General features: G+C 39.2%; 3 protein-coding genes across 4 annotated transcripts; 1 reads left to right on the forward strand and 2 right to left on the reverse strand.

The window, feature by feature from the left end:
* Positions 1–1,504: 1,504 nt before the first annotated feature.
* LOC139125384 (B-box type zinc finger protein ncl-1-like) lies at positions 1,505–10,941 on the reverse strand. The gene is made up of 3 exons (XM_070691475.1): positions 10,871–10,941; positions 3,518–3,598; positions 1,505–3,155 (listed from the first exon to the last, which is right to left on the reverse strand). Exons 2-3 carry the CDS (start codon positions 3,571–3,573, stop codon positions 1,808–1,810), a joined length of 1,404 nt encoding a protein of 467 aa, XP_070547576.1. The 5' UTR covers positions 3,574–3,598; positions 10,871–10,941; the 3' UTR covers positions 1,505–1,807.
* A 3,778-nt stretch (positions 10,942–14,719) lies between these two features.
* On the forward strand, positions 14,720–18,288 carry LOC139129732 (uncharacterized). The gene is made up of 3 exons (XM_070695416.1): positions 14,720–15,105; positions 16,273–16,416; positions 18,016–18,288. Exons 1-3 carry the CDS (start codon positions 14,910–14,912, stop codon positions 18,213–18,215), a joined length of 540 nt encoding a protein of 179 aa, XP_070551517.1. The 5' UTR covers positions 14,720–14,909; the 3' UTR covers positions 18,216–18,288.
* Positions 18,289–18,875: 587 nt separating this feature from the next.
* Positions 18,876–25,047, reverse strand: LOC139129731 (E3 ubiquitin-protein ligase TRIM71-like). 2 transcript variants are annotated; one of them, XM_070695414.1, is made up of 3 exons: positions 24,784–25,047; positions 22,579–22,687; positions 18,876–21,703 (listed from the first exon to the last, which is right to left on the reverse strand). In XM_070695414.1, the coding sequence occupies exons 2-3, from the start codon at positions 22,656–22,658 to the stop codon at positions 19,720–19,722; spliced, it is 2,064 nt and encodes a 687-aa protein (XP_070551515.1). In that variant the 5' UTR covers positions 22,659–22,687; positions 24,784–25,047; the 3' UTR covers positions 18,876–19,719. The 2 variants fall into 2 exon arrangements, with proteins under 2 accessions (XP_070551515.1, XP_070551516.1); XM_070695415.1 differs by lacking the exon at positions 24,784–25,047 and adding an exon at positions 23,161–23,285.
* Between the last annotated feature and the right edge of the window lie 1,639 nt (positions 25,048–26,686).

Here is a 26,686-nt window from a genome sequence, read left to right on the forward strand (position 1 = left end):
TATTTCTTATTTCTCATGATGCCACACTTGCCTTTATCTAAGAAATTCACAATTCGTTGGTGACGTGATACGAAACGTGGCAGGAGTTCCCTGAATGTTCGTGACCCTGTTTGCTATAGTGTCCTCCGTGCCATTGCGTGAAAATGGTGGAAAGAGATGGACCTCTTGTGCGCCAAACGGCAGTCGATATAATTCCCTCGAATATATAAGTTAACGATTAAAATTGAGTCAAAACCTCACGGTCAAGTTTTTTCCCACGTATTTATGCAAAACGTTTTGCTCCCGTGCTGAAATGCTCGACAAAAAAGTGAAAAGAAAGATAAAGAATAACGCCAATATCGAAATCATGACATACTACACTTTACTTTAAAAAAACAACAACATGTATTCTTCAATATCAATCACGTGATCTAGTCACGTGACCCACGACGTTGTCGTTCCCAAGTGACGGGCAAAGCAACGTCGTCGTCTGCAAAGTAAAGTGCAGTGCACGTGGCAAGCACACGTTGCCCGTCAGCTGGAAATTTGAATACGCACTTGACCGGATATGACCTCATATGATAGAATAGAATTCGATGTCATGTATAGGCTACACTTAAATTGTATATTTACAAAACTTGAGTATGTACAACTTAACAACGATCGACATTGTTTGCTATGAATTCAAATACACGTAAGATTGCGTAAATGCGCTATTAATATTATACGTGTCTACAGCCATAGATCAGTCTGACATATAATCGAACGATCAATCAATCAATCAATCAGTCTATTTTACACTATAATCCATATGTCTGTCTGCCTGTCCATTTGTCTAAAATATATCTAGCTGTCTCATCTGCCTTTCCAACCATAATCTGATGGCTATTAGTCTATTGTTGTCTATCTGTTTATCTATCGAGAATATACTCCTGTACATTTCTTTGCGCCCACCAAATTAATCTTCAATCTGTCTGTCTCCTCAATTCTCTATCCGTTATTTATCTATATAGCCTCTGTTCATTTCCTCCCATTGTTAAGAAAGCTAAACTTTATAATGTGTTGCTCGTTTGTTGTCCTGTTGAATTTAATTCAAGCATGGAGTATATGACATGGATTGAATACATTTTCACCTTCCTTTTTTGTTTGCACTATTGCGACGAATATACATAGATACATACATATGGATATCTACCTCTTTCTCCCTATCTATCTATCTATCTATCTATCTATCTATCTATCTATCTATCTATCTATCTATCTATCTATCTATCTATCTATCTATCTATCTATCTATCTATCTATCTATCTATCTATCTATCTATCTATCTATCTATCTATCTATCTATCTATCTATCTATCTATCTATCTATCTATCTATCTATCTATCTATCTATCTATCTATCTATCTATCTATCTATCTATCTATCTATCTATCTATCTATCTATCTATCTATCTATCTATCTATCTATCTATCTATCTATCTATCTATCTATCTATCTATCTATCTATCTATCTATCTATCTATCTATCTATCTATCTATCTATCTATCTATCTATGGTGTCATATTTTATCGTCGGACTATCTTTATCACAGTAATTTGTTTGATTTGAAATTCATCGGTTGCTACACGGGGTGAGACTTCCGTTATAAATTACAACCGCAGTGTGTTGTGAGCGATTCCTTTTAAATTCTGCGAAGCATTTTTAAATGAAAGTGGACGGATAAAAAGAAGTCAGAGGAAAAATACTGATAATTCCCTTGAAGTCAGTCTTTTTCTGCCTGTTATGAGGTGATTGTCAAAAGATCATACAGCTTAAAGATTGTTACCACGCCTCCACTGTTGGCCTGTCAACTGGTGGTTTTGCATCCCCGCGATTGGATGCTCCTGTAGCAGGTCTGCTTTTAGAAGAGGCTCTCGTGCTAGCTCTGCTGTTTCCATGGCCCGAAGCCTTGGAGGAGGGTCGCTCTCTGCTAGCAACAGAGGCCATCGTGTTGGGTCGCAGGCCTGCCTCCAGAACCTTTCGTTCCTCATCGTTCAAGGACCAGCCGTTCATCTGGGATGCTTTCGTCCCGGCATATCCGTTGAACTGGGTTGTGTTCGGGCGGGAGGTTTGGGATTCGAGGCGGGAGTGGGACTGTTTACCGCCTGGCGTGGAACCGCCGGGAAATGTTTTCATGCCCTTCTCTGGCTCATGGTTCGCCTTGTCGAGTTTACCCACCACGTTGATTGGCATAGATTCGATGATCACCTCGTTGGGGACGAAGTCGTACTCAGTCAGCGCATCGAGACCTATCCCTCTGCCGTTGTGAAGCTTCAGTCTGGCTATGTACTTGTTCACTGACAGGAGAAACCCAATATCGTTGCTGGAATTTACCATATTTCGAGTCTTCTCCATCTCGTAGTCGATCTTCGTCAGCTGTCTGTTGATCTCGTTCTTCTTGTCGTTCAGGTAGCGAGAGTTCGTCTCTTGCCACTGCAACACTTGCTTCTCAAGGTTCTGGCCGTGCATCTGCAGTTGACCGATCATCTGCTGCAGCCGGTAGGTCAGCTGTTCCGTGTGCTCTCTCACCAGGCTGGCTGTCACCTGCCCTCGCTCGACGGTGCTCTGCTGTTCGTCGGTGACCGTCGCCCTCAGGGCCGTCAACTCCCGCTGCCGGCTCTCGCTCTCCTTCAGCACCTCCTGCAGCTCGGTCTTCTTCTTCTCCTTGCCGGCGATCAGCGTCTTGTGCTGGTGCTGCGGTTTGGTGTGGTTGTACTCGGCGCACACCATGCAGATCGGGATGCTGCAGGTGCTGCAGTAGTAGGTCAGCTCGTTCCCGGCGTGCACGTGGCAGATGAGGGACTTCACGTACTGGTCGATGGTCGCCTTCTCCAGCTTGTACTTCTCGAAGGTGATCAGGCGGTGTTTCTTCAGCAGGTTGGCGTCCTCGTGGTGTCCCACGCACGGCTGGCACATCTGCACGCCGCAGTCGGTGCAGTAGGACTCCGACGGGTTGGTGAGGCAGAGAGCGCAGTTGTCCTTCAGCGCAGTCGACGTCGGTCGCTGAGATGAGCGTACGGTGCTACTGGTCTTCGGGGGAGGCGTCATTGGCGGTGGTTGTCGAAGACCATACATGTTGTAAGGATGGGGAGAGTCTTCTCTCTCCATTCCAGGTTCTGCTTGCATCCCCCTGTTGAAAGAAAACGATCAAGAACCCATGTGTAAGACTGCAAAGTCTGTCCAGCATAGGTATTATGCACGGTACTACGTACAAGGTGCTCTCTTTTTGGCTTTTTTTTGCCCTCGACTGCTTGTAACTATGGTAACAAATGTTCAGGCATCACTTCTAGAACCATTCGTTCGTCAAGCAAAAAAAAAATAATGATTAACCTCAGACTACACAGCGTTTCTATGCTGCAATATTTTTTTAAAAAATTGGATGATGTGGGTACTTTGTATGTATCATGGAAAAGTCTCCAGTAAATTAAAAACACAGAAAACACAGAAATAAACACACATACAAGCAAACAAACAAACACAAACAAAGCTTACTGTGATTCAACCCATTTGACCTCAGCCTTGTCTGCAGAAGAACTTCCGCTTCCCATGGTTCCGTCTGGCTGATACTAAAACCTGAAGTTCAAAAAACAAGAAAAAAGTTGCAAGAAAACTTTTTGAGAGGGTTTGTCATACCTAACACTGACAATAATTTTTCATTTTATCAGTATTGCATTGTGCGCAGCCATTCACACTTAGTGTTCCAAAGTCCCGGGTTTCAACAAGAGTCACCTTAGAGGGCGACCAATACACTTAATAATTTTATTCCCACATTTTTAGATTTTTTTTGTCACTGAAAGATAAAGAAGTCAAGAGAAAATGAGTCGCAAAATTCAGTAGTTTTCTGGACATAACCTGTTAAAGTATTTATCATGTTTCTCCAAATATTGTGTGCATTTTGGTTGACAAAATTCGGTTTCACAAATGCTCTTCTCAAGAAGCCATCGAAAATTAAATGTATAGACTCAATTATTTATGAAATGTAAACGTATAAATGACATTGTTGAACTCTTTTGATATCGTTTGCATTTGAATGATGTACTACTAGCGAAATATAATGATCGTATCGATCAGCTGATACTATGCAGCTCAGCTTCCAATAGGCGTTCAGGTCGATGTTCATATTAATGAAAAATTTTGTTTTCTATATGTCTTGCATTTCATGTGTTTCAGCTTTTTAATGGCATGATATTGAAAGTTGATGTATCATCCATCTCGGTGTAATACATACATACATACATACATACATACATACATACATACATACATACATACATACATACATACATACATAGATACATACATACATACATACATACATACATACATACATACATACATACATATACATACATACATACATACATACATACATACATACATACATACATACATACATACATACATACATACATACATAGATAGTATAATCCGGTCGCCGCGAGATGGCGCACTATTCTCCTAATGGCATATGAGGGGATAAATCACGCTGAAGTCTTTGAATAAAAACATGACATTACATTTTGCAGGAAAAAAAATGAGTCAAAGATCTATATTCCTGATGCGATTAAGCAGAGAATAAATTGTTTCAGGAGAATAAATATTCAATAGGAAACAAAGGCGGGCATTAACATATTTGTAACGTATTTTGCGGTAAATTGATAGACCTCGGCAAGTAAGGACCGCGTTAACATGTCAGCTGATGTGAGCGACCAGTGGTTTAGTAAAGGAATAGATGGGTACAGAGACTGGAGTTGACGCGACAATACAATCAAATGGCGGCTGCAATAACCGCACGAACGTCTCGTCAACGCCCACTTCCCGTGATTTGTTTTCAAGCTACCAGGGTATGTAGAGGATGTCAAGGCACGAGCATGGTCTCCTTATGTGACATGTTTTCGAGATTTGCGAAAGGTGAATAATTCTGTCGTCGGGCAGACGCCATTTTTCACCCACGATGTGGCCACGTCGACTCAGAAATGACCAGAACTCCTGTAATTAAGATAGACCGCGCCTCGGGGACAGACATTCGGACTCTCAAATTTCTACAATTCTTTTCTGAGCTACCACTTGTGGGGGCTCATTTTAAAGCTCTCGGAGAAAAAGAAACTTTAACAGTATTAATTTTTCCGAAAATCACAAATTTTATTTTCCCTCATAGAGTTAACACAGATATGTCCGCCATTTTGAATTTCAAATATGGCAAAATGTTGGGTAATATGTTTCGCTAGTTCCACACTTTGCGCGGTGACTGCCGATTGTTATTGTTAATGAGTAAGAGAATAATTGAACGTTTCATTTAGGAAAGTTGTGAGCGAAAGTTTAAGTCTTTCACTTTCGAGGCGCTAACTACCTTAAGCTGCTATGTGGTGGAATTTCTGTTCAGAGCAGATGCAAATAAATCATACGGTAAACGCAAACACTTTGACAGGGAGTTCAAATGAATGTTTTCATAGCCTCATTGAAGTACCAGTGCTACTATAATAAACTTGTCGATATATTTTCCTGAAGCAAGTTGATAGGTCGTCTCATTTCATCAGCATTTCATGGATACCTTGATCACCATTAGGCCAAAGTTGTAAAAATCACATGATCAGGTTGACCATACAGCTGGCCTCTCAATACGTTCAGTAAGGTTACATTTTTTCTACCTGAGATACCGGGACATAATTACGCACATATTTAGCGATCAGATGCGATAGTGCAGGTATTTCGGCGTCCTTGTAAGTTAGTTGATCGTTCGTTGCTAGGGGGTCGTACATGTCCAGGAAGAGGATTTATCAAGCAACACGACTAGGCAACGCTTACAAGCAGAATAAAATTGATGAAATGAAAGTATTTACTGCCGTTTACATTACTTTGTAATCCGTTAAACCCTAAATAACAGCCAAAAGAAATGGGGAATTTCGTCTCCTTGTAGTTCCTTCCATCACCACATCGTAACTACAACAGTTACACTGTCTCCCTGTACATGTGGCGCTTCACCAATTGTATTTATCCTTTCGTGACCACTGCCGGAATCACCGCCACTATCCCTGAGAAGTTATTAAGTATGACAAAATGAAATAATGTTGTTCGCTGGCCTACAGTACCTGCGGCACTTGCCAAACACGACTACCGTACTGTGACCCGACGGTAACATTGTAACCTGCGTAAATATTTCTTAATCAGTATGATCAGGGATTTTGTTGTGTTGGGGGGATTAGTCTGACATAACCTAATTAAATGACGATGCGATCAAAGTGATGTTTTGGTAGCAATATATCCCCTGTCAGTTGTGACGGTCGTACCGACATAGTTCTTGTGTGTCATAGGAGCCATTTGGTCCAAAACGATCATTTTGTTTCCGTTACATTTTACTATTATTTTATTGTTTTGTTTTTGTTTTGTTTTTGTTTTATTTTACTCTAGAGGCTCAAAGGAGCCAACTACCGACATGATAAATAGAAACGACAAAATTGTCCTAGCACAGATGAAGAAAGTGTGGCACGCAGCGATATGATGACATTGGCAAGAAGTTCACTGTTCAGGTCACCAATAATTTCGTGTGGACCTACGTACATTGGCGTTATCTTCAATGTTTTCCGGGGATCACCCTTTTTGAAGATTTCCGAACGAACCCGAAAAAAGGGTGAACACAGTGTCCATGATATAGACAGTCATGCGGAAGTTTGGAAACACACCCCTTTTGTCCTGATCTGAACGATTTAATCACCAGTCTTTCTCATACATGTCTCTTTATCAGCGCAGTAAATATACATGCTCCGGCCTTGTGTATGTCAGACGCATGATATATGCTCAAGAAATTGACGTTGTCACAAAGATCACTACTCACTGAACGGCGATAAGTAACAATTGACAGTGCCAGAAGTTCGTCGAATGCAAAGTGAAACTTCCTTCAGCGCATTCTCCGAAAACATGTGTGTTCCAATTCTTGTCAGAACTGGACCGATGACCTCAAATCAAAAAGGTATTCAAGTTCATGACCGTTCCCCTTCTTCATAGTTAGTCATGGCTGTTAAGTACACTGGCAGTGTTGCAGGTATGTGTATTCAATTTGTAGAACTTTAGGCTAATGGCCAACTTAACGTGACTAAAATTTCAGAGTTGTTTGTCAGTCGTTATTTGCTTGCTTTTTGAATCTACAGGACACTTTCTGGTCGTGGCTCTACAGACTACGTTTGCTGGATAACCATATTTAGTACAAAATATTCGGCTCTGTCGCTACAAAAGTGGAATATATGTAATATTTCTGGAAATATTTGAACCAAACAGTCCAACTCCTCATTGAAGCACGTTTTTCGGTAAAATAGCAAACAAACAAACAAACAAACAAACAAACAAATAAATCAATCAATCAACCAACCACCGACTCTAACACATCAATGTCACTAGAAAACTGGTTAATGTTGTTTCTATATGGGCTAAAGCCCGACAGCCTATCAAAAATAGCTAAAAATATCTCTCAAGTGTTTTTTTCTCGTTAACTACTCGGCCAGTGCTGTTTATCAGAGACAAACCTCCACTATTGTGCAGTGACTAGCTGAGTACAAACATCCACTATTGTTCAGTGACTAGCTGAGTACTCATCGGAGTCGACTACTTCACATAATGAAGTCCCCTCATCCAGTATTGATCCGCCCAATAAACACGTCACCCTATTGAGGCCGATGTCCGCCTTATGTCGCAGAAACTTTAACCTAACTGTACTCTGCCCCACTTATTATGAATGCCTCTTTATGAAGTCACGCGTCGTAAAAATTACCAACACACACCTTATCCTGAATAAACTCGCATATTATCAACATTGCGCTGTACAGCAATTTTAGAATAGAATAAAGGAAATTACGTCGCCCTACACGAAACGGAAGTCGTGTCGTTGTGAAGTGAAAGAAGTGAAAGAAGATTCTGAGAAGTGTTGCAGACGAAAGTGGAGCTACTCGAGGAATCTCAACTACTGCATCCAATCTCTACATGAGCGACATTTAAATTCCGTTTGAGGGCAATGTTGACAAGTGCACTCTTGGCAATTTGCTGAAACTTCGGTAGGTGGCAATTGCCTACACCATGTCAAAGAAGGAGAGAGAGAGAGGCACTGATGTATTGTAGAATGACGAAAGCAAGATGCAGATATAACGAGACATTAAAATTCATTTTTCTGCTAAACCTATACATACTTCATAAGGTTCAAAGCACTTTTCTTCTGATTCATAAATCTATGACATGACTAATAGGCTTTCAAAACCACCGCCTTTGGTGTCGAGGCATTTCAATGTAATTGTTTATTGTTCCCCGATACCCTTGTTGAATAGAAATTGTGGCATTTCCTCAATCGTCGGGTCAAGTATCTTGCATCCTGGCGGAATTTGGCGGCGTTAGTTGGCGGTACAGTGTTTGCGTTGGTGCACAGGTATAATGACTTCGCTAAGCCTTGAATAAATAGACGAAACAACACATCTGTGTCTTTTTTTAAGTGGATCACCGTGTGTAGGCTTAGTGTTGTCTCGTTCTCAAGTACTTCAGTGTCATCTGTCGCAGATAACTTAGCTTTTACGAATCAGTAGTTGAGCACGTCGAAAGGATTATACTTGAGCTACCGCATCATCCCCGTTTAACTTGAACACGAGGGAAGTGTTTGGCCAAATTGACTGTAGCCCTTGATTTCAACCTGTATATCTATCTATCTATCTATCTATCTATCTATCTATCTATCTATCTATCTATCTATCTATCTATCTATCTATCTATCTATCTATCTATCTATCTATCTATCTATCTATCTATCTATCTAGTTATCCATTTTCTTATTGTAATGTATCTTTTAGCGGCTGTGATCACTTTTTCTGTGGAGTTTGTCGCTTTACAAATAAATTATTATTATTATTATCTATCTGACGATCTGTTTCTCCGATTAAATGCTATCGGTGTATCTATTTGCATATACATATCTCTTCTCGTGTCTCAGTTTTATTGAAACATCCTATCGGACAAAGAATATAACGCAGTGCAATTGCAGTCAAATTTGGAAGCTATCGCACTTTGAAAGTTGTTATTTATATTTTACCTCATCTCTTTCCTTGGAAAATAGTATGTAACGGCACAGGCTTGTTTCAATCTTTCTTTTCCATGACAATTAATCAGATAATAGTACAGTAAAATGAGGACCAGGGGATGATAGCAATATGAGTAGTCACTGTAAGAATGGAACTAAATGTGAGAACGATGGGCTTCCAGGCTTCCAAATCAATTCTAGACTAATTCGCGGCAGTGTTACGAAACAGAGCCCATAATCTTTGTATTATTTGAGTAAACATTCACACGTAATTCAGCAAAATTAGTTGAATATGACTTGGCAGTTCCGCCGGCCATGAAATATGATTTCTACTGTAATCCGGCCTACCGGGATATGGTTGAGACGAAGGCGAGTGACGGAAATAGCCAGAGGGTGAGATGTTGAGACTATTAGCTGGTGGATGAAGATGTTGAGACTATGATAGGAGGCTTATAATTGACTGAAACAAGGAAAAAAAGTTTAAAAGGATAATACAAAAAAGCTAAGATGAATGAGGAGACAGAAAGATAAAAATCAACAATGACGCGGAGAGGGAAAGATAGCTACAGAGAGACTTTTAAAATATATGGCATCTCGGGCAGTCGACTTAATAACCTTAATATATATTCGGTAAAAAGTGCCTGTACAGAGACCAGGGCATACTTAATTTAAAAGTCCGCATTGCGTTTTGAAGTCTTCAAGTTTCGGGGAGGACATCCGACAAAATAGGTAATAAAGAAGAGTATAAAGAATTCGTAGGTTGCGTAAAGAGAAATATTGAGAGATGCTCCCATTATTATGCTATGCTATGAACAAGGCCATGCATCGAGAAAAAACAAGAGATTGACGTAGAAAAATTGACCGACAGCTGTTAGGCTAACATCCGTTACCCAAGAGATCATCTGGTAGCTTAACTCCTTGCGAATGTTTGCAATGATCGATCATGGATGGCGTGCCGATGTGATCAACGCGTTATCTCGTGTGATTCCTATGCTATTTCGAATTGTACTGTTTCGCGTGTGAGAATGCTTAATGTTTGTGATCTAGCCATGGTAACAGGAAATAACAATAATTTCTCATTGGCCATATTAACGAGAACAGCAACGGTCGAAAAACCGTTTACGCCATCCCAAGATTCGTGTATATTGTCATTTTTCCCATAATTTTCCCAACCTCACTCTATCGTTCTTCGTGCGTTTTTTTTAACAACACGTATACTTATTCTGTTCAGAAGAGGCCGATAAGGGATCGATAAGGAGAGGGTATACTACTTGATATATTCATTTTCCAAGTAGGCAGGCCGGAATTCAAATTCACCAGACAAATAATTCTACCCCTTAGAATCATATATAGTTAATTCTGGCTTGTAGAAAACATCTTGCTATATATTCTGATGACAGCATAGCACATTTGTCACATGACTCACAGAATGATTCAAAGTTGTTGACGGATAAGGAAAAGAGAGGAAAACGCTTGGTGTTATTTGGTTGCAATTTCGGTGATGGCAACGTCATTTTTTTTCTCATTCAAAACACAAACGGGAATTGAGTTTTGGAAAACCTGGTGAATTGCAGTTCATGTATTAAGTGCCAAACTTCCGCAGGTTCATATTTTCCTAAGGGTGAGTTATGTACCAATTCAATGGTAAACAATGTTGCTAATTCAAAGATCAGCCAAAATCAGTCAAACCTACATCTTTGAAAGTCAACAGAGGCAATGATCTACTGAATGCGTTTCCTTCGTCAAACAACCCAAGACCTCAAAACCAGAGCAGATTTTAGATAAAAATCTCCTACCTTTTATAGGCACACACACACACAATTTCCCCAACAAATCCTTCAATTCATGGACGTTGCAATGTTGTGAGACTCCTGGATTCACACCAGTCAGTTATAGCATGTTATTCGGTTATATTTTAACATGTCTCAGTTTTATCGGGATCAATTAATAACCAGTCATCTGACGATACGCGTATTGTCATTTGATAGATAACCCGGACCTGTCAAAGATGAGCATCCTGTTGCGCATCACGAGCTGTCACGTGACAATGTTGCACGTCTTGTATCATAATACCCCCTCACACGCATACCGAGGTAACGCGATATTGTGGTAAAATGCACCTCGGGGACAGATATACTAAGATTCTAAATTGTTAACAAATCATTCCTGTTTTACCGCTTCTGGGGGTAATTGCAAAGCTAAAGGAGTGAATTAAGTATTCATCGTTTAATTTGTGAAAATCGAAAGTTTAATTTTTCTGGCATAGATTTAGCACTATTTTGCGCTATTTTGACCTTCAAATATCAGTCACAGTGCATAGAATAATTGGTTTCTTTTGCAAAATTTGCACAGTGACCCCTGGTTTTCTTTCTTGACTCCGCAAGAAATGGCTGACTGTTTTCATAAGGAAAGTTACGCAAATGTTTAATATTTCAGTTTCGATGGTATTTAATGATTGCTTACGGGAAGACAGTTCATATGCATTTTGCCGCGGCCGTACCCTGGATTTGCTCAAAGATCGATAACAACAAGGCAATGTAATCCGTTTCCTTGACAACCATTAGAGTTAATCACACTTTCTTATCAAATATTAACAGCATGATACGACTTTCACCATGGAAACTTCCAAATCATATTTGAAGGATATTATAATCGCTGCTGAAGAAACCCTTATATATATATATATATATATATATATATATATATATATATATATATATATATATATATATATATATATATATATATATATTTATATATATTTATATATATATATATATATGTGTGTGTGTGTATATATATCATATATATTTATGTATATATACACATATACATACATACATACTTACATACACACACACACGTATATATATATATATATATATATATATATATATATATATATATATATATATATATATATATATATATATATATATATATATATATATATAGTTCGGCGAATATTCGATGCACAGGATAAATCTTATAAACCCGAAAACTAATTTATTCAGAACGGTAAATAATTTATAAAATACTGATATTTCAAATACACAGCAGAAAAACAAACAAAATAAACAATAGCATAACAGAATCAGGGAAAATCACCAAATAAAGTCAGAAGTTGAATATGAAGATAGGTTAATATACTCAATACAATATCATTGATTAAATACATACATAGACATACGAACAAAACCTATATAAATATATAAAATAATTTGTAAACAAAACTGACGGCGAAAGTGTAAATATAGGGCCTACCGACGACAAATAACAAACAAATAAAACGTAAATAAATTGAGCAAATTGTCGACCAAGATACCCAGTAACCTAGCAGTCAAAAGCGCTCGGCTCAATTCCCATCCTTGAAAAAGAGTGGTTTAATAAACGAGCTAGGTAAATAAATGATTTATAAATAATATTTGCCCAAATAGCGCGTTTTGATTATAATTATCGCCACTTGTCCGGCTCTGAATAGAACCAAATAAACCGCAATAATTCCGAGTGCAAAGGATTGGTGTTATCGATAAACACATCGATCATAAGACGGACACAGTGTTTGCTGTTCTACGGAGAAGCCATCCGATAATCTCAGCTGGGTGTGTAAATTTATGTTGCAGCTGGTGCAGACATTTTCAGTCGTCGCCGCCACATTATTTTTCGCAAAATTAATATGAAGTGCTGTTTATCCAATGTTGAGTTCGGAAGACCTACCTTATTTTCCAACAGCAATCAATAGGTAAACTGCTTCTCTAAGTAAAAATATGCATCGTAGGCCACGAAAGGGAGAGGATCAGCCAAGTTTCTTTCGTAACTCATAATTTCTAGGTTCACACGCTTTCTGCATGATAACATAGACGCTTTCAATATGAGCCTGAATCAGTGCCTCATTGCGTAATTGTTAGCAGCTACCAGGGAGAACGCTCTCAGATGGCGGCATAACGTGCCTCAGTCTGTGATCACTTTATTTGACGATGGACTCACTATAAATTGACATGATTTTGCACGACGATACAAAAAGTGATTAGGTACGTAGAATCCGAATAGAAACATATACTGACTTTCACATATACGGAATGCGTTTCAATTCATTTTTGAGATGAGAATGTGCATATTTTTTCAACTGGATGTCATGTCAAAAATTCGCTGCATACGTCATGGTAATTTTTGTTTAAGTTACTGTTATTACGTTGGCGGAGGAATAAACACTAATCCTTCGCTGCACACCTCAACGCCCCATCCTATCGGTACTGGTAACTATGTGTAGTACTATATCTCTTATTTTCACGTTTTTTATTCCCTGTTTATGATTTGCAGTGCCGCCATAATATCTAGTTTGCAAGTAGAGCCGTCTTTAGCGATGGCGTACGTCTGCGAGATTCGGCGCCAAAATCACAAGAGATGTATACCTTTTCTGCACCATAATACACGTGTATCACCCCTTGTTTCGGAAAAATGAGTTTTGACAATGAAAAAAAAAGAAAATTGCCCCCAAACATACAAATATGCATATTTTATCAATATTTCAACAAATACGGCAAAGTTTTTTTGAAAATTAAGTTTTGTTACAAATAGGGTTGATTGCTACAAATAGGGGCGATACCTTGCGAAGCCCTTTTGGGTATGAAGTTGTGTTGCGCCCTCTATAGATACCGTGATGTGCTGCTGGGGCACAATACTGAGCTGCCATGCATCATAACGAACGGGGAGGATACAGTTGTATGAAAAGTGCTCTTATCACAAGGGGTATCATTTATGACGTGATTCAAGAGACAATTCGATTGAACACATTGCCCCGCAAGGAGGAGATTCGAAATTTATTTACTTACTACTGTGATACTCTATCTATCTATCTATCTATCTATCTATCTATCTATCTATCTATCTATCTATCTATCTATCTATCTATCTATCTATCTATCTATCTATCTATCTATCTATCTATCTATCTATCTATCTATCTATCTATCTATCTATCTATCTATCTATCTATCTATCTATCTATCTATCTATCTATCTATCTATCTATCTATCTATCTATCTATCTATCTATCTATCTATCTATCTATCTATCTATCTATCTATCTATCTATGGTGTCACATTTATTGTCGGACTATCTTTAGTTTATCGCAGTAATTGGTTAGATTTGAAATTCATCGGTTGTTACACGGGGTGACACTTCCCTTATAAATTACAACCGCAGTATGTATGTATGTATGTATGTATGTATGTATGTATGTATGTATGTATGTATGTATGTATGTATGTATGTATGTATGTATGTATGTATGTATGTATGTATGTATGTATGTATGTATGTATGTATGTATGTATGTATGTATGTATGTATGTATGTATGTATGTATGTATGTATGTATGTATGTATGTATGTATGTATGTATGTATGTATGTATGTATGTATGTATATATATATATATATATATATATATATATATATATAATACTTGTACTAATGATTAGTATGTCTTGTCTTACCAGGAATACGTGCACATAGGTAATTACTAGCAGGAACCTGGCGATGAAACTATTCAATTAAAGTAAACATACTGATTAGATTCTACAATTCACCAGCTGGTTAACCTGTTAACTCCACGCATGCGCCTTTTTTGCATAAACTGCTATGTGACATTATGTTACAAAAACCTGGGATACCTTTCGGGGTTAAGCCCCAGTTTCCTGGTTCAAAAAAACACGACAACAAAAAATCAAAAGTGTGACGTCAACTGGGTCACTGATCGAAACCTATTTCTATCCGTACTTACTTCCGCGTAGATGACGCTACGAACGCCACGATCTACGCCTGTAATAAGATGTGGTCATTGCTCTCTATCGCCGCCGTGATATCGTCGCTATTCACCGCTATAGTCTGCGTTTACGGCACGGCGTCACACTACTGGCTCGAGAACTCAGAGACGGGTGAGTCGGTCGGGCTCTGGGAAAAATGCCAACACAAAGAAGGAATCAGCCATGTACGATGTGACCCACTAGAGAAGTCCGATCTTGCCGGTGAGTCGACACAAAGTATTCAACCATGCACAGCCTATATGTGTTGCCATACTTAAGGTCGACAGAACACGTCTGACGAAGCTGATATAGGGGAGGTCGGAGGGGTTGCAATGAATGATATCTTTTTAAAGACTTGGTTAAGGTGACGGCCGAAAACCACTTGTAGACTGACCGACATACATATCAATGACTGTGTCAGTTTGGCAGATCATCTATGTAGCCGACACGAACACGAACTGTCTGATACCGGCTATCAAATACTATGAAAATTAGTAAAGAGTGAGCTACAAAATCACTATCAGTTTTAAGTTGCAGGTAGTATAAGCCTGTGACTTTGTATAAAATACTATAAAAATTGTAGAAAGTGAGCAACCAACTGAAAGTTAGTCGAGGAGACCTTAAACTTGTACACTATGCATATCATTAGCATCTCATTGTCGGCTACATGGACTATCAACCGTCAGTTTCAATCTCCAGTTTCACTCTCTACACCATTCGGTTCTCGTTGTTGTGGACGCCCACGCATTGAATGCCTCGGTATGTTACTCCGTCCGTTTGGTCAACAAAATATGAATGTGTAGTAGCTTTCCCAAGCTTAATATTTCTTTGAAATGTTACCACTTCCAAAATTGAAAGAAATCTCAGAAAAGGAGAACAAGGAAATATTCGCTGACGAACAAGATACTGACAGTATGCCTCCTCTGACTGTGGAGGAGAATTAATTCATTCTAACCCGGCCGCTTGCTAAATCGAGGCCCAAGAATTGTTACACAAATAAAAAACATTCTGTGAAAAGAAGAAGAATAAACCGATTTCGCATTTATCGAAGCACAACATAGTATGCCTATTTACATATAATTGGCAGTTTCATCTCTTGATGTTGTTGGTTCAAGAAAACGCTGTACCACGGAATGAAAACATACAAATGTATACAAAACCGCAATCGCCATCGTACTGAATTGTACAGATGGGGCTAGACGGTCAGTTGCGGAAGTCCATTAAAGACAAAATACTGACCCGAGGCCAGATTTGCAATAAATCAGTCTGCGAGAAGTCAGTTCACGATACACAGAATACGTATAACTTGACAAATTGACAACTTCCCATTTTTATCGACATATCATTATTTTTTTTTTTTCAATACTGTTTCCACTTTCCTCCTCACAGCCGCCGTCCATGCTGCTCGCTTGTTCATGATATGTGCGTCCGCATCGAGCGCAGTGGGCGCTCTTGTGATTATCTACTTGGCGGGAAACGGAGAGCAAGGTTCAACTGCAGCCAAGCGGGTCGGCGTTGCAATGTTGATAACAGGTACAACAGGGCACCCTTTGCGGCCGTGTTTTGTTGTTTCATACTTTTTTCACTCTTTGTAGACTTTGGGGAAAATGCTAAGATTTTTACATAGAGCGTAAGCTTAACATGGTAACGTTGGCATGCTATCAACGTCTATACACCCAATGTACAAGAGAAGTGCATCTGAAGTGAAAGTGAAAGACTTAAACTTTTGGAACAAACTTTCCTAAATGAATCTTTCAACCATTCTCATTAAAAATCAAGAATAGGGGGTCACCGTGCACATTTTGGTACAAGAGACACAAATTACCCAAGATTTACAGATATTTGAAATTCAAAATGGCCGCCATCCCTGGATTAACTCTACGGGGAAAAAATAAAATTTGCGATTTTCGAAAAGCTAAGACGAATAAAGTTTTTATTTTTACGCCAAGAGCTTTACAGTGACCAACAAGTGGTAGATCAGAAAATACGGCTAGTTTTCAATCGGGTTCGAACCCACAACATACGGCATCAGTCGCCTAGCGGAGAGGCCACAGAGAGAACCGCTCGGCTAAATCTCCACTCCCAAAAAAGAATTGTAAAAGTTTGAGTCCGAATATCTGTTCCCGAGGCTCATTCTGCCTTAAAATGGGAAGCGTCAATAGAAGACCATTTGATATTTTGACCGACAACAATATTATTTACAAATAAAGAACATGCTCGCCATGTTCACAGCTGTAAAAATATGTACAGCAACACCTGCATGCTTTTGAGAGAATTAATAAATTAATGTCAAGAGCAGATTTGTTGTATATATGGAGGTTCCCCCGTCAGTCGGGATGATATTTTACAATAAAAGATAAAAAAATGTACAGCAACACTGGAGTGACAGTGTCTCTGATAGATGCAACTCATCGTTATAACTCCACTTTGTGCCACGGCAATGGCCACGAGAGTGCACATACAAACAAAGATTGTTATTCGTTTTGCGACAATCAGATAAACATATTGTTGTGTCTCATATAGCCTACTACGCCTCTTTAACAAGAGGTGAAAGTAACACAGACATAAAAAGCGGAACGGTTGCTGTGTTTTTCTATAGAACATGTAGGTTTGATAAGCTTCATTTTCAATTTCCTTTATGGTGTTCTTTTTTCGTGTTTAAGGTAGTATACGCCTTGGAAATGACAGACTTAAATTTTTGCCCAAACTTTCCTGAATAAAATTTTCAACTTTCAACCATTCTCTTACCAAATCAACAATAAAATCGGGGTCACCGTGCAAAGTTTGGAAGTAGCGAAACAAATTACCCAACATTTTGCGATATTTGAAATTCAAAATGGCGGCCATTCATGTGTCAACTCTATGGGGAAAAGTTAAATTTTGGATTTTCGAAAAACTAAGCCGGTGAAACTTTTTCTTTCTCCCAGAGCTTTAAAATGAGCCCCCACAAGTGGTAGATCAGAAAAGAATTGTAGAAATTTGAGAGTCCGACTATCTGTCCCCGAGGCGCGTTCTACCTTAGGCCTAATGCACATACTATCTTGCATAGCAGAATATAATAAGATAAAAAACATAAAAAAACGCATAACATTTTATTATACAGAAATTACAAAGTTTGCGTACTCTTTCCAGGTTTGATTATCCTAATAGGTTCGTGCTGGTACACTGCAAACAGGTCAACACACGGCGAAGGCTTTGATTATGGATTTGACATCAAACTGGCGTGGTGTTCCATTGCCTCTGCCACGGTGGCTGGATGTATCGTTCTGTACGAGTACATGTCGACTACACGACTGAAGAAGAACTATGACGAGCTAACACTCAGTATCTAGACGACAATGACTTTGGTTCGAAATTGCAGTGGTCCTTCACCAAACTTTGATGCTTAAGCTTACTATTAAGTGAGTTTGTCTTGAAAAAATACAGAGTAACACTGGCAATTTCACGTAGAGGACGGGACGCAGGGGACAGCCAATGAGTGGAGCAGCGTAAGCTTATTCATTGACTTGCATTTAACGATTGAAGAAATTCCATCGTGAAGAGTCACATCCTTGAATCTTTTATATAAGACTCTGAACCGAAAACAATCTTGCAAAAAATGTTTTCTGAAAAGTGGAGCCACTGTAATGCTAGAATTTGTGATAAAAATGGCGAACAGAAACAATTACTGTAAAACAATGCTGACCGTACAGTTTGTTATTGCTTTTGATAAATATATCGGTGTTGGTTGGCCTATAACACACTTGTTTCTTTATGCAATTCAAAATAATTTGTAGAAGAAACTTTCAGAAATCTTAAGTTACAGAAAGAAGGCACTGCTTCAATCTTAAACACTCGTCTACATCTTTGAGAGGTAAAAACTGCGGTAATTATGCGTAGAATCAACTAAATGCCGTTGTGATGTGCAGCAGATTGTTAACTGGATATCATTGACCTTATTGCATCACTTCCAAACAGCCAATCAGCTACACCATATCTATTATATTTATACTCCTTTACATTCACAGCCATAGGCTAAATTCTCTAGATTAATGACGATGGGTTTATGTAGTGAATATCTCCTATTTGAATATGTGCAATATCGGAGAAATCGAGAAAAGCGCCGGTGGGGACGCTGTGCTAAATGACCGACAGAAATCGTGTACAATGCTACGAACAAACTTCATTTTCTAATTTTCTCCCCTTTTCTCGTTTCTAAGTTCACGATGTAATATGCATTTTGTTTTGATACAAAGTAGGACACAGTGAGCGGCCGGCTACAAGACTACATATTAATTTATGGCAACCTCTTGAGTAATCGACAATCAATGATGCAACTGAGAAGAGAGTATTGCTTCGACAGGTTCTCTTGTTAAAGTTGTTGTTAGTGTCTGAATCAATGAAGTATGCACCTGAAGAGTTGTGAAAAAACACATTAACTTACTGCAAAGGTTTTCACGATTTAATAGCGAAATTGCGTGATAAAACATGCTCCTCCATGAATATATTGAGGAATGCTTTGTTACAAAATGCATCACATCATGAAAGAGTTAGGAAAAACCATTTATGCAAAACATACTATTGAACCTGAATGAGTTTACTGTCCGTAAAAGAAAATTCTCATAATTCTTTTTCACCATTTTGCGGTTGTCTTGGCATGAAGCCCTTTCACTGCGGCCGAGTTTTCTATGTTATTAAATTTACGTCTTTATTGAAGAAACACGAACACGATCACCTGGTGAACTTGTGATATACATGTGGGCGCTGCTATTCTTGAAGGTATTAAAACAATCCTCAATACACGTTATATCGATGAATTGATTGTTTTCGATCGATTAATCTAAGCACTATCGTAACTTATCGGGTACTACGATCGAGTGTAAACACTTTGATGTTATCGTTCTCTGTGTCGGCCACAAATATTTCGTAATTGGCGTCGTGGTTCACGTCGATCCCACACACGGCCCCATTAATCCTGGATTTCGAATCGTCCATACTATTGACTCGACAGATGAATCCCCCTTTTGAATCAAACAACTGGACTCGGTTGTTGGATCCAACAAGTATGTTATCGAATCTGTCGACAGCAACTGCTATTGGTCCGCGGAAGGTTGCGTCATCATTACCATAATGACCGAACTCGGTGATTGAGTTACCATTGATACCAATGACACGAATGTGGTGACTCCTCTGGTTAGCTATAATGACATCATCATTAGCGTTGGTTGCTATCCCCCATGGAAGATCCAGGAACCCGTTATAGTCATCCTTGAGTCTGTAAACAGCGCCGCCAGCGGAAATTACTTTGACTCCACACTCATTCCTGGCACTGATGCAGTTACAGTCCGTCACGACGAAATCACCTTTGCGATTCATTGAGATACCCTGCGGACCTTCGAGGTCGCCCTCCGCGAATGTCTTCACCAGCTTCCAGTCGATCACATCTATTCTGTGCAGGCATCTGTTTTTGAAGTCAGTCACCACAATGTTTCTTTCACTTTCGTCGGCGATGTCAACCGGATCGAAAGACGGGACGGAAAGAGTGAGCGGTGGCACAATATCTCGGCCTTTTCTGTCCAGTTTCCGAAGGCGATTGCGCAGGCGCTCGGCGACTACAATCTGTTCACCACGGACAATAAGCCCATGAGGCGTGACCGGCCCGAATTCTTGGCTACCGGTTAGAGTGGCAGTCAAGCGAAACTTTGGACTTGTAAAATACTTAGGGTCTTCGTTCCTATTCGGCACACCCGTCGGGCGTGTCGAATGTGGAGGCTGCGAATATGCTATCCGGTACTCCTCTTCGAATTGGTTACTGGGAAATTTCAGATGATCTGTCATGCGGGCCAGCAGCTGAGGTGCTAAGTACAAAAACGCCAAAGAGTTATGAAGTTGCTCTGTGCTATCTAATGCGTCGACGTACGCAGTCGTCTGCTCTATCCACTTGTTGGTCAGCGATATGAAACGGTTATCAGGTCTGTTCTTTTGATGTGCCGAAATTTCTTTTACCTCATTCTTCAATTGTTTGTATATTATTTCAGTACCCTGTCCTTGATTTGAAGTAGATTTCGAGGCTATCGCCCTCGCTTCTGTTATTTCTTGCCAAATTTTGTCGCTATGGACTGCTGCATCACCCTCTTTGCTCAGCAACGTCGAGAGAATAGTTGTCAATTTTATTGATATTTGAAGAAGTTTGTAACGAATCCGGTCAAGTTTGTCTTTCATAACGAGGCGGCCCTGTGAGGGCGCGATAGGCTTGTTTTCGAACCTATGATAGTGATCCGATTCCACGCAGGCGTTGCAGATTATCACGTCACAAACACTGCAATAAAATCTCATTTTGAGGGAGTGAAAAGGACATTTTATGCGTTTGTCCAGTGGAGAAGCCAGGCCACTTCCGTAACGTCGAACTGAAACAGTTTCATGAACGACGCCATCTTTCAATGCCTCACCGTGGTTCTTACAACAACTTCGACAGAGCGCCCTCTTGCAAGGCAAGCACACTTTATCTGGCCGCGCTCGTTCGCAGTCAGAGCAAAGCCTGCTCGACACGGGCGTCGAGTTTGACACGATTGCGTGGAAGAGGATCTTTTCTACGAAGGTGTTTTCCCTCGCCACGTCACGACAACGCATACCAGAAAACGCTTTCCCGCATAACCTACATCTTGATTTCATTTCTTCCAGACATTCGCTGCAGAAATAATGATAACACGGCAACACCGGTAGAGATGACGTCCTCTTCTGACATGTCGGGCATTCTAGAAGGATATTAGGAATTGGTAAGCATTCATTATGCATACGGTCTTCGTTTGGTAAAATGCTTTGTGACTGATCGCTTCCATGCCTGCAAACAAGGTATTATATGAAACGATTAGTATCCTGTACTTTTGTCCGACAGGGCTTGGATAGGGTTTACTTAATCGTCATTGTACTGTTCACTCAACATAGGGTCGACAGAAAGACAGACAGGCAGACAGACATTGGAGTGATTTGATAACGTTGATAATTACGATGATTTTAATGATGATGATTAATTTCTATTACGTGAGATGCTCATAAGGACATTTAAAGAAAAATCATTGTTTGCCATCCTTTGATTTAAGAAAAAACCTACCAGCCTGCCAGGAAAGAAAACAAACACAGACAAAAAACACAAGTGCATTAACATTAGCTCATTTTTTGTTTGGTTTCTATTCGAAAAGTATAATTTTATTTGTAATAGTGTTAACATTGCGTTTGTTTTCTTAATTTGCACTGAAAACTTACCAGTACGCGGGCGGCAAACAGAAAATGTATTTAAAGCGCCAAAATCTATACTTGATTTGTTTTCATTTTTCACAGTGCTATATATTTACGACATCGCGTTGAAATTAAGGATGTCGACCAAGTTTAAACAAATGAAGAAAGCGCGTGTTTACTGTCACGTGGTTTCGGATGTTTCCATTGACAGAGGTCTTAGACTAAATCTGATTGTTTTAGGACACGTAAAATTAGACTGAATTACAGTCGAGTATGGGTTGGAGTCGGCGGAGATACACGACTAAAATCTGTCTCATGGAAAATTGAATAAAAACATTAAAAAAGCCGGCATCATATCTTTAGGAAAATTGTATTGCCGAGTCAAGATTGCGTCTATGTCTAATATAGAACGAGGAATGCTTTTTTAAAACGTACATAGGAAAAGATTAAAAAGATTCAGAGTTCAGTCAGAAGCATTACCCGATATCCGTCGATTGTTTTCTGACACGGCTGAGTTGCCGACATCCCGAAACAGTGCTGACGTTTTTCTCTGCTGCCATCCTGCACTTTCAACTCTCATTAGGATCACCTTGTGTTTAGAAGAACAAAGATAAATTTTCTAGTTTTTTAGTATCATTAGCATATTTTGACACGTTGGCCTTAACCTTGACCCAGCATACATGTCGTCCAGTCCCAGATCACCAAGCCATAAGAGTCGTATTACGGTTTTAATTTTACTGAAGTCCAAAGAGTAGTATTTGTTTCAGTAAAGCGGTTTCTTGGACCCAGTCAAACGCATGCCAGGTAAAGGCGTACTCTAGGACACTAGTCCGATTTTAAGAATAAAATATTTTGCATAAACAGTTTTTATGGGACTAAACGAATACAAATTGACCATGCTACAACACTGAATATATCCTGGAAACTTATACTCTTACCCTGTCTCGCTGTCTCTCTTTCTCTCGGTCTTGTGACAGTTAATCTATTTAGGACAATTACAACATACCACACCGTCCTAATTATAAACACCAGTGTTTTATAATTGTAAACACACTCACTCACCAGAGATAATGCGAACTTGTGAGGTACAGAGGGCCGATGTTACCCCCGGGAGTGGTATCCCGTGTTATTGTGCGCGCAAGCCTGCCCGCCCGATTACTTGCGCATTTTACGAAAAGTTTTGGTGACAGGTGAACCCTGACCCGTATTTTTAAGTACCACCCGTCTGACTAGCTATATTTAGACTTCCGTTTTCTCATGAGTAGAAATACATTAAACACCCTTTAATTTGAATAAAAACGGCAAAACAAATACTTGCTATATATCTAAATAAGATTAACAGTCACTTCAATTTACTGACATATATCGAATTGTTCAATTTACGGGTTAGATACAATTACCGTAGCTTGTCTATAAATTGCTGTCTGCTGTGCATTGTTTGGAACCTGACGACATCGTATTTTCATACAAGCACCGAATGAAAATGCGACCTTTGCCCTACGTCTCACTCAATTAAAACAGAGTAGCGCCCGTGAGAAAACACTAAATATTCAGAGCGCGACAGACGGCAAAAATCAGGTTTATCAAACGAGGTATTTCGGGACAATGGGATACGAGGAGTACCTACGAAGAAAATGTGTACAATTATTGCTTCGCATAACAAGAACGACAGGTGACAGTTCAAATAATTAGCTGCAGACACTTTGTTTTATATATATATATATATATATATATATATATATATATATATATATATATATATATATATATATATATATATATATATTAGATAGACAGACAGGTAGATAGATAGATAGATAGATAGATAGACTTAGACTACAGATAGATAGATAGATAGATAGATAGATAGATAGATAGATAGATAGATAGATAGATAGATAGATAGATAGATAGATAGATAGATAGATAGATAGATAGATAGATAGATAGATAGATAGATAGATAGATAGATAGATAGATAGATAGACTTAGACTACAGATAGATAGATGGATAGATAGATAGATAGATAGATAGATAGATAGATAGATAGATAGATAGATAGATAGACGATAGATAGATAGACTACAGATAGATAGATAGATAGATAGATAGATAGATAGATAGATAGATAGATAGATAGATAGATAGATAGATAGATAGATAGATAGATAGATAGATAGATAGATAGATAGATAGATAGATAGATAGATAGATAGATAGATAAATAGACTTAGACTACAGACAGATAGATAAATAGGTAGATAAATAGATTGATCATGAGAGAGAGAGAGAGAGAGAGAGAGAGAGAGAGAGAGAGAGAGAGAGAGAGAGAGAGAGAGAGAGAGAGAGAGAGAGAGAGAGAGAGAGAGAGAGAGAGAGAGAGAGAGAGAGAGAGAGAGAGATGTCTCCACAGGGACAACAAAGCACTACCAATGTTTTTTTAAGTGTTACTAGCTGACTGGTACGTACGCTGCCATTATTCGTCTGTTAAGAGATTGTCTAATCGGACCTATAGGTTCGCTAAGGTGGCATCGATACGGTCGGGCAATTTTCGAATAACATGTGGTCGATTCCACTCCCAGTAGTGGCATGTATTTAGTCATGAAACTATCAAGCTTTGAAATTGTGCCATTTATGTCCGTGTCAGACTCTTTGGGGAACACAGACGACAAAATTTGACTCACCTTTTCGGGTCAGGCCCAGCAATATTGTCTGTGCCTCCACTGGGTAATTGCGTTATTGTCACGGAATGTCGCTGTGTGACACGCTATTGATGGCCAGCGATATGCCGAGGTCGTGCAGGGTTCAAGGTTCAAACGCCACATGAATCGAAGATTTTCAAACGTAGTGGGACCGACCGTAAGCGACGTACGTATTAAACGCAAACAGCAGTAAAGGCGATACTAACTTCCCCCCGATGGATGGCTGCTTGTGTTTACTAATGCACTATATTTATCCACATTGCACGGCATGACATGCACGATGCAGGCTAAAAATTGCTTGTATTGCTGAAAACCTGGCAGTTTATTTTAGAAAGGGGAACTTGAGGTCAGAATATAGTCACTGGTAGAGTGATTATCCTTGACGATATGTATGTTTGTTATGAATGTTCAAAGAGGAACATAACAAAAAAATAGCACCTACTGTTTGTTACAAGCGTTCAAAGTCCAACGACTTGCAAACAATGCAGGGTGTAGCTACTCACCTACACATGTTCACCTTACGTTATGCTGAGTGGACACTGACAGTGTCAAAAATGTCAGAAAACTAACGTTATAATTGAGCGGCAAAAGAGGAATATACACACACAATCATTTGTTGATAGATCTGAATATACCGTCCCTTATGTTTTATTTTATAGAAATCTGAAGTGTTAATGAATGGCTTACTAACAACAATCTCTCTCTCTCTCTCTCTCTCTCTCTCTCTCTCTCTCTCTCTCTCTCTCTCTCTCTCTCTCTCTCTCTCTCTCTCTCTCTCTCTCTCTCTCTCTCTCTCTCTCTCTCTCTCTCTCTCTCTCCATCGCATCTAGTTCACCAATCCATTTTGATACTTGCTCTCCTTTACTTCTTTGTCCGTAAATTATTGTCACTATATGAACGTCACTCAGTATCTATGTATGCGACGGTCCTCTATAGGAGCTTATACTGAAGTGCAAGCGGGAAGAGATATGCGGCCAGCAGAAATTAGCAAAGCGACTGCATACTGAAAGCAGATATATTGACTGATGTCGGACACAGCAAATTATGCCGATTTGAAATCGTTAATGTAGAGCTGGATGTCTAATTTTTGGTATATAGGGATAACTATAGGATAGAAATTTTTTGACCAAATGTCATGTGACCTTGATGACCTTTTACCTAAAATATACGTTTATGTCAATAAATAAGTAACCACAAGTGCTATGTCCTTTATATTTAGAAGGATGGGAGACCTTATGACAACACACGCTTTACCTCATTAATTATGCACATATCTAATTCTGGGCAAGCGAATAGAGCTAGAGGTCTGATTTTTGGCAAATAGGGATTAATTAGCAATTCAATTTTTTCAAAATGTCACGTGACCTCGATGACCTTTGACCTTGATTATATATATATGCATAACTCAGTAGCCACAAGTTCTATACCCTCCGATTTTGATAGGATATTAGACCTTAAGATGTCACATCTTGTACCTCATTTATGATGCGCATATGTATTTCTTGGCTGGCCAATACAGCTAGAGGTCTGATCTTTTTTCCCGATTTAGAACCATAACTTAGACATGCCTCATGTGTTTTAAATTGGGAACAACGACATAGACCTATGTGCCCATAGATCTCCACATATACACTCCAGTGATACTTCTTAATGACCACATTTCCCTGCCCCATCAAGACTAATACTCCTATTACAAGTGGGGACTATGTCATTGTCAATGACTTGTTATCTCTTATGTCAGGAGATCCTATTTGTTACACGTACAGTAATGAATATACTTAACAACAACATTCTCTGCACTTACAACAAACCATAGCAACCTCCTTGCCACACTTACACAGGCAAATACCAATGTGAGCAGTCGACGACAACGCCGCCGACCTAC

The sequence above is a fragment of the Ptychodera flava genome, chromosome 3, assembly GCF_041260155.1.
Source record: "Ptychodera flava strain L36383 chromosome 3, AS_Pfla_20210202, whole genome shotgun sequence".
NCBI lineage: Eukaryota > Metazoa > Hemichordata > Enteropneusta > Ptychoderidae > Ptychodera > Ptychodera flava.

What these genes read in the sequence shown, in the direction of transcription:
- LOC139125384 (XM_070691475.1), bottom strand. Translation starts at nt 3,573, where the DNA reads ATGGGAAGCGGAAGTTCTTCTGCAGACAAGGCTGAGGTCAAATGGGTT. An exon ending in GTCAAATGGGTTGAATCACA is followed by an intron (nt 3,156 to 3,517) that starts GTAAGCTTTGTT and finishes TTCTTTCAACAG; the next exon opens with GGGGATGCAAGCAGAACCTG.
- LOC139129732 (XM_070695416.1), top strand. Translation starts at nt 14,910, where the DNA reads ATGTGGTCATTGCTCTCTATCGCCGCCGTGATATCGTCGCTATTCACC. An exon ending in AGAGAAGTCCGATCTTGCCG is followed by an intron (nt 15,106 to 16,272) that starts GTGAGTCGACAC and finishes TCCTCCTCACAG; the next exon opens with CCGCCGTCCATGCTGCTCGC. An exon ending in CGTTGCAATGTTGATAACAG is followed by an intron (nt 16,417 to 18,015) that starts GTACAACAGGGC and finishes TACTCTTTCCAG; the next exon opens with GTTTGATTATCCTAATAGGT.
- LOC139129731 (XM_070695414.1), bottom strand. Translation starts at nt 22,658, where the DNA reads ATGGCAGCAGAGAAAAACGTCAGCACTGTTTCGGGATGTCGGCAACTC. An exon ending in AAACAATCGACGGATATCGG is followed by an intron (nt 21,704 to 22,578) that starts GTAATGCTTCTG and finishes CCTTGTTTGCAG; the next exon opens with GCATGGAAGCGATCAGTCAC.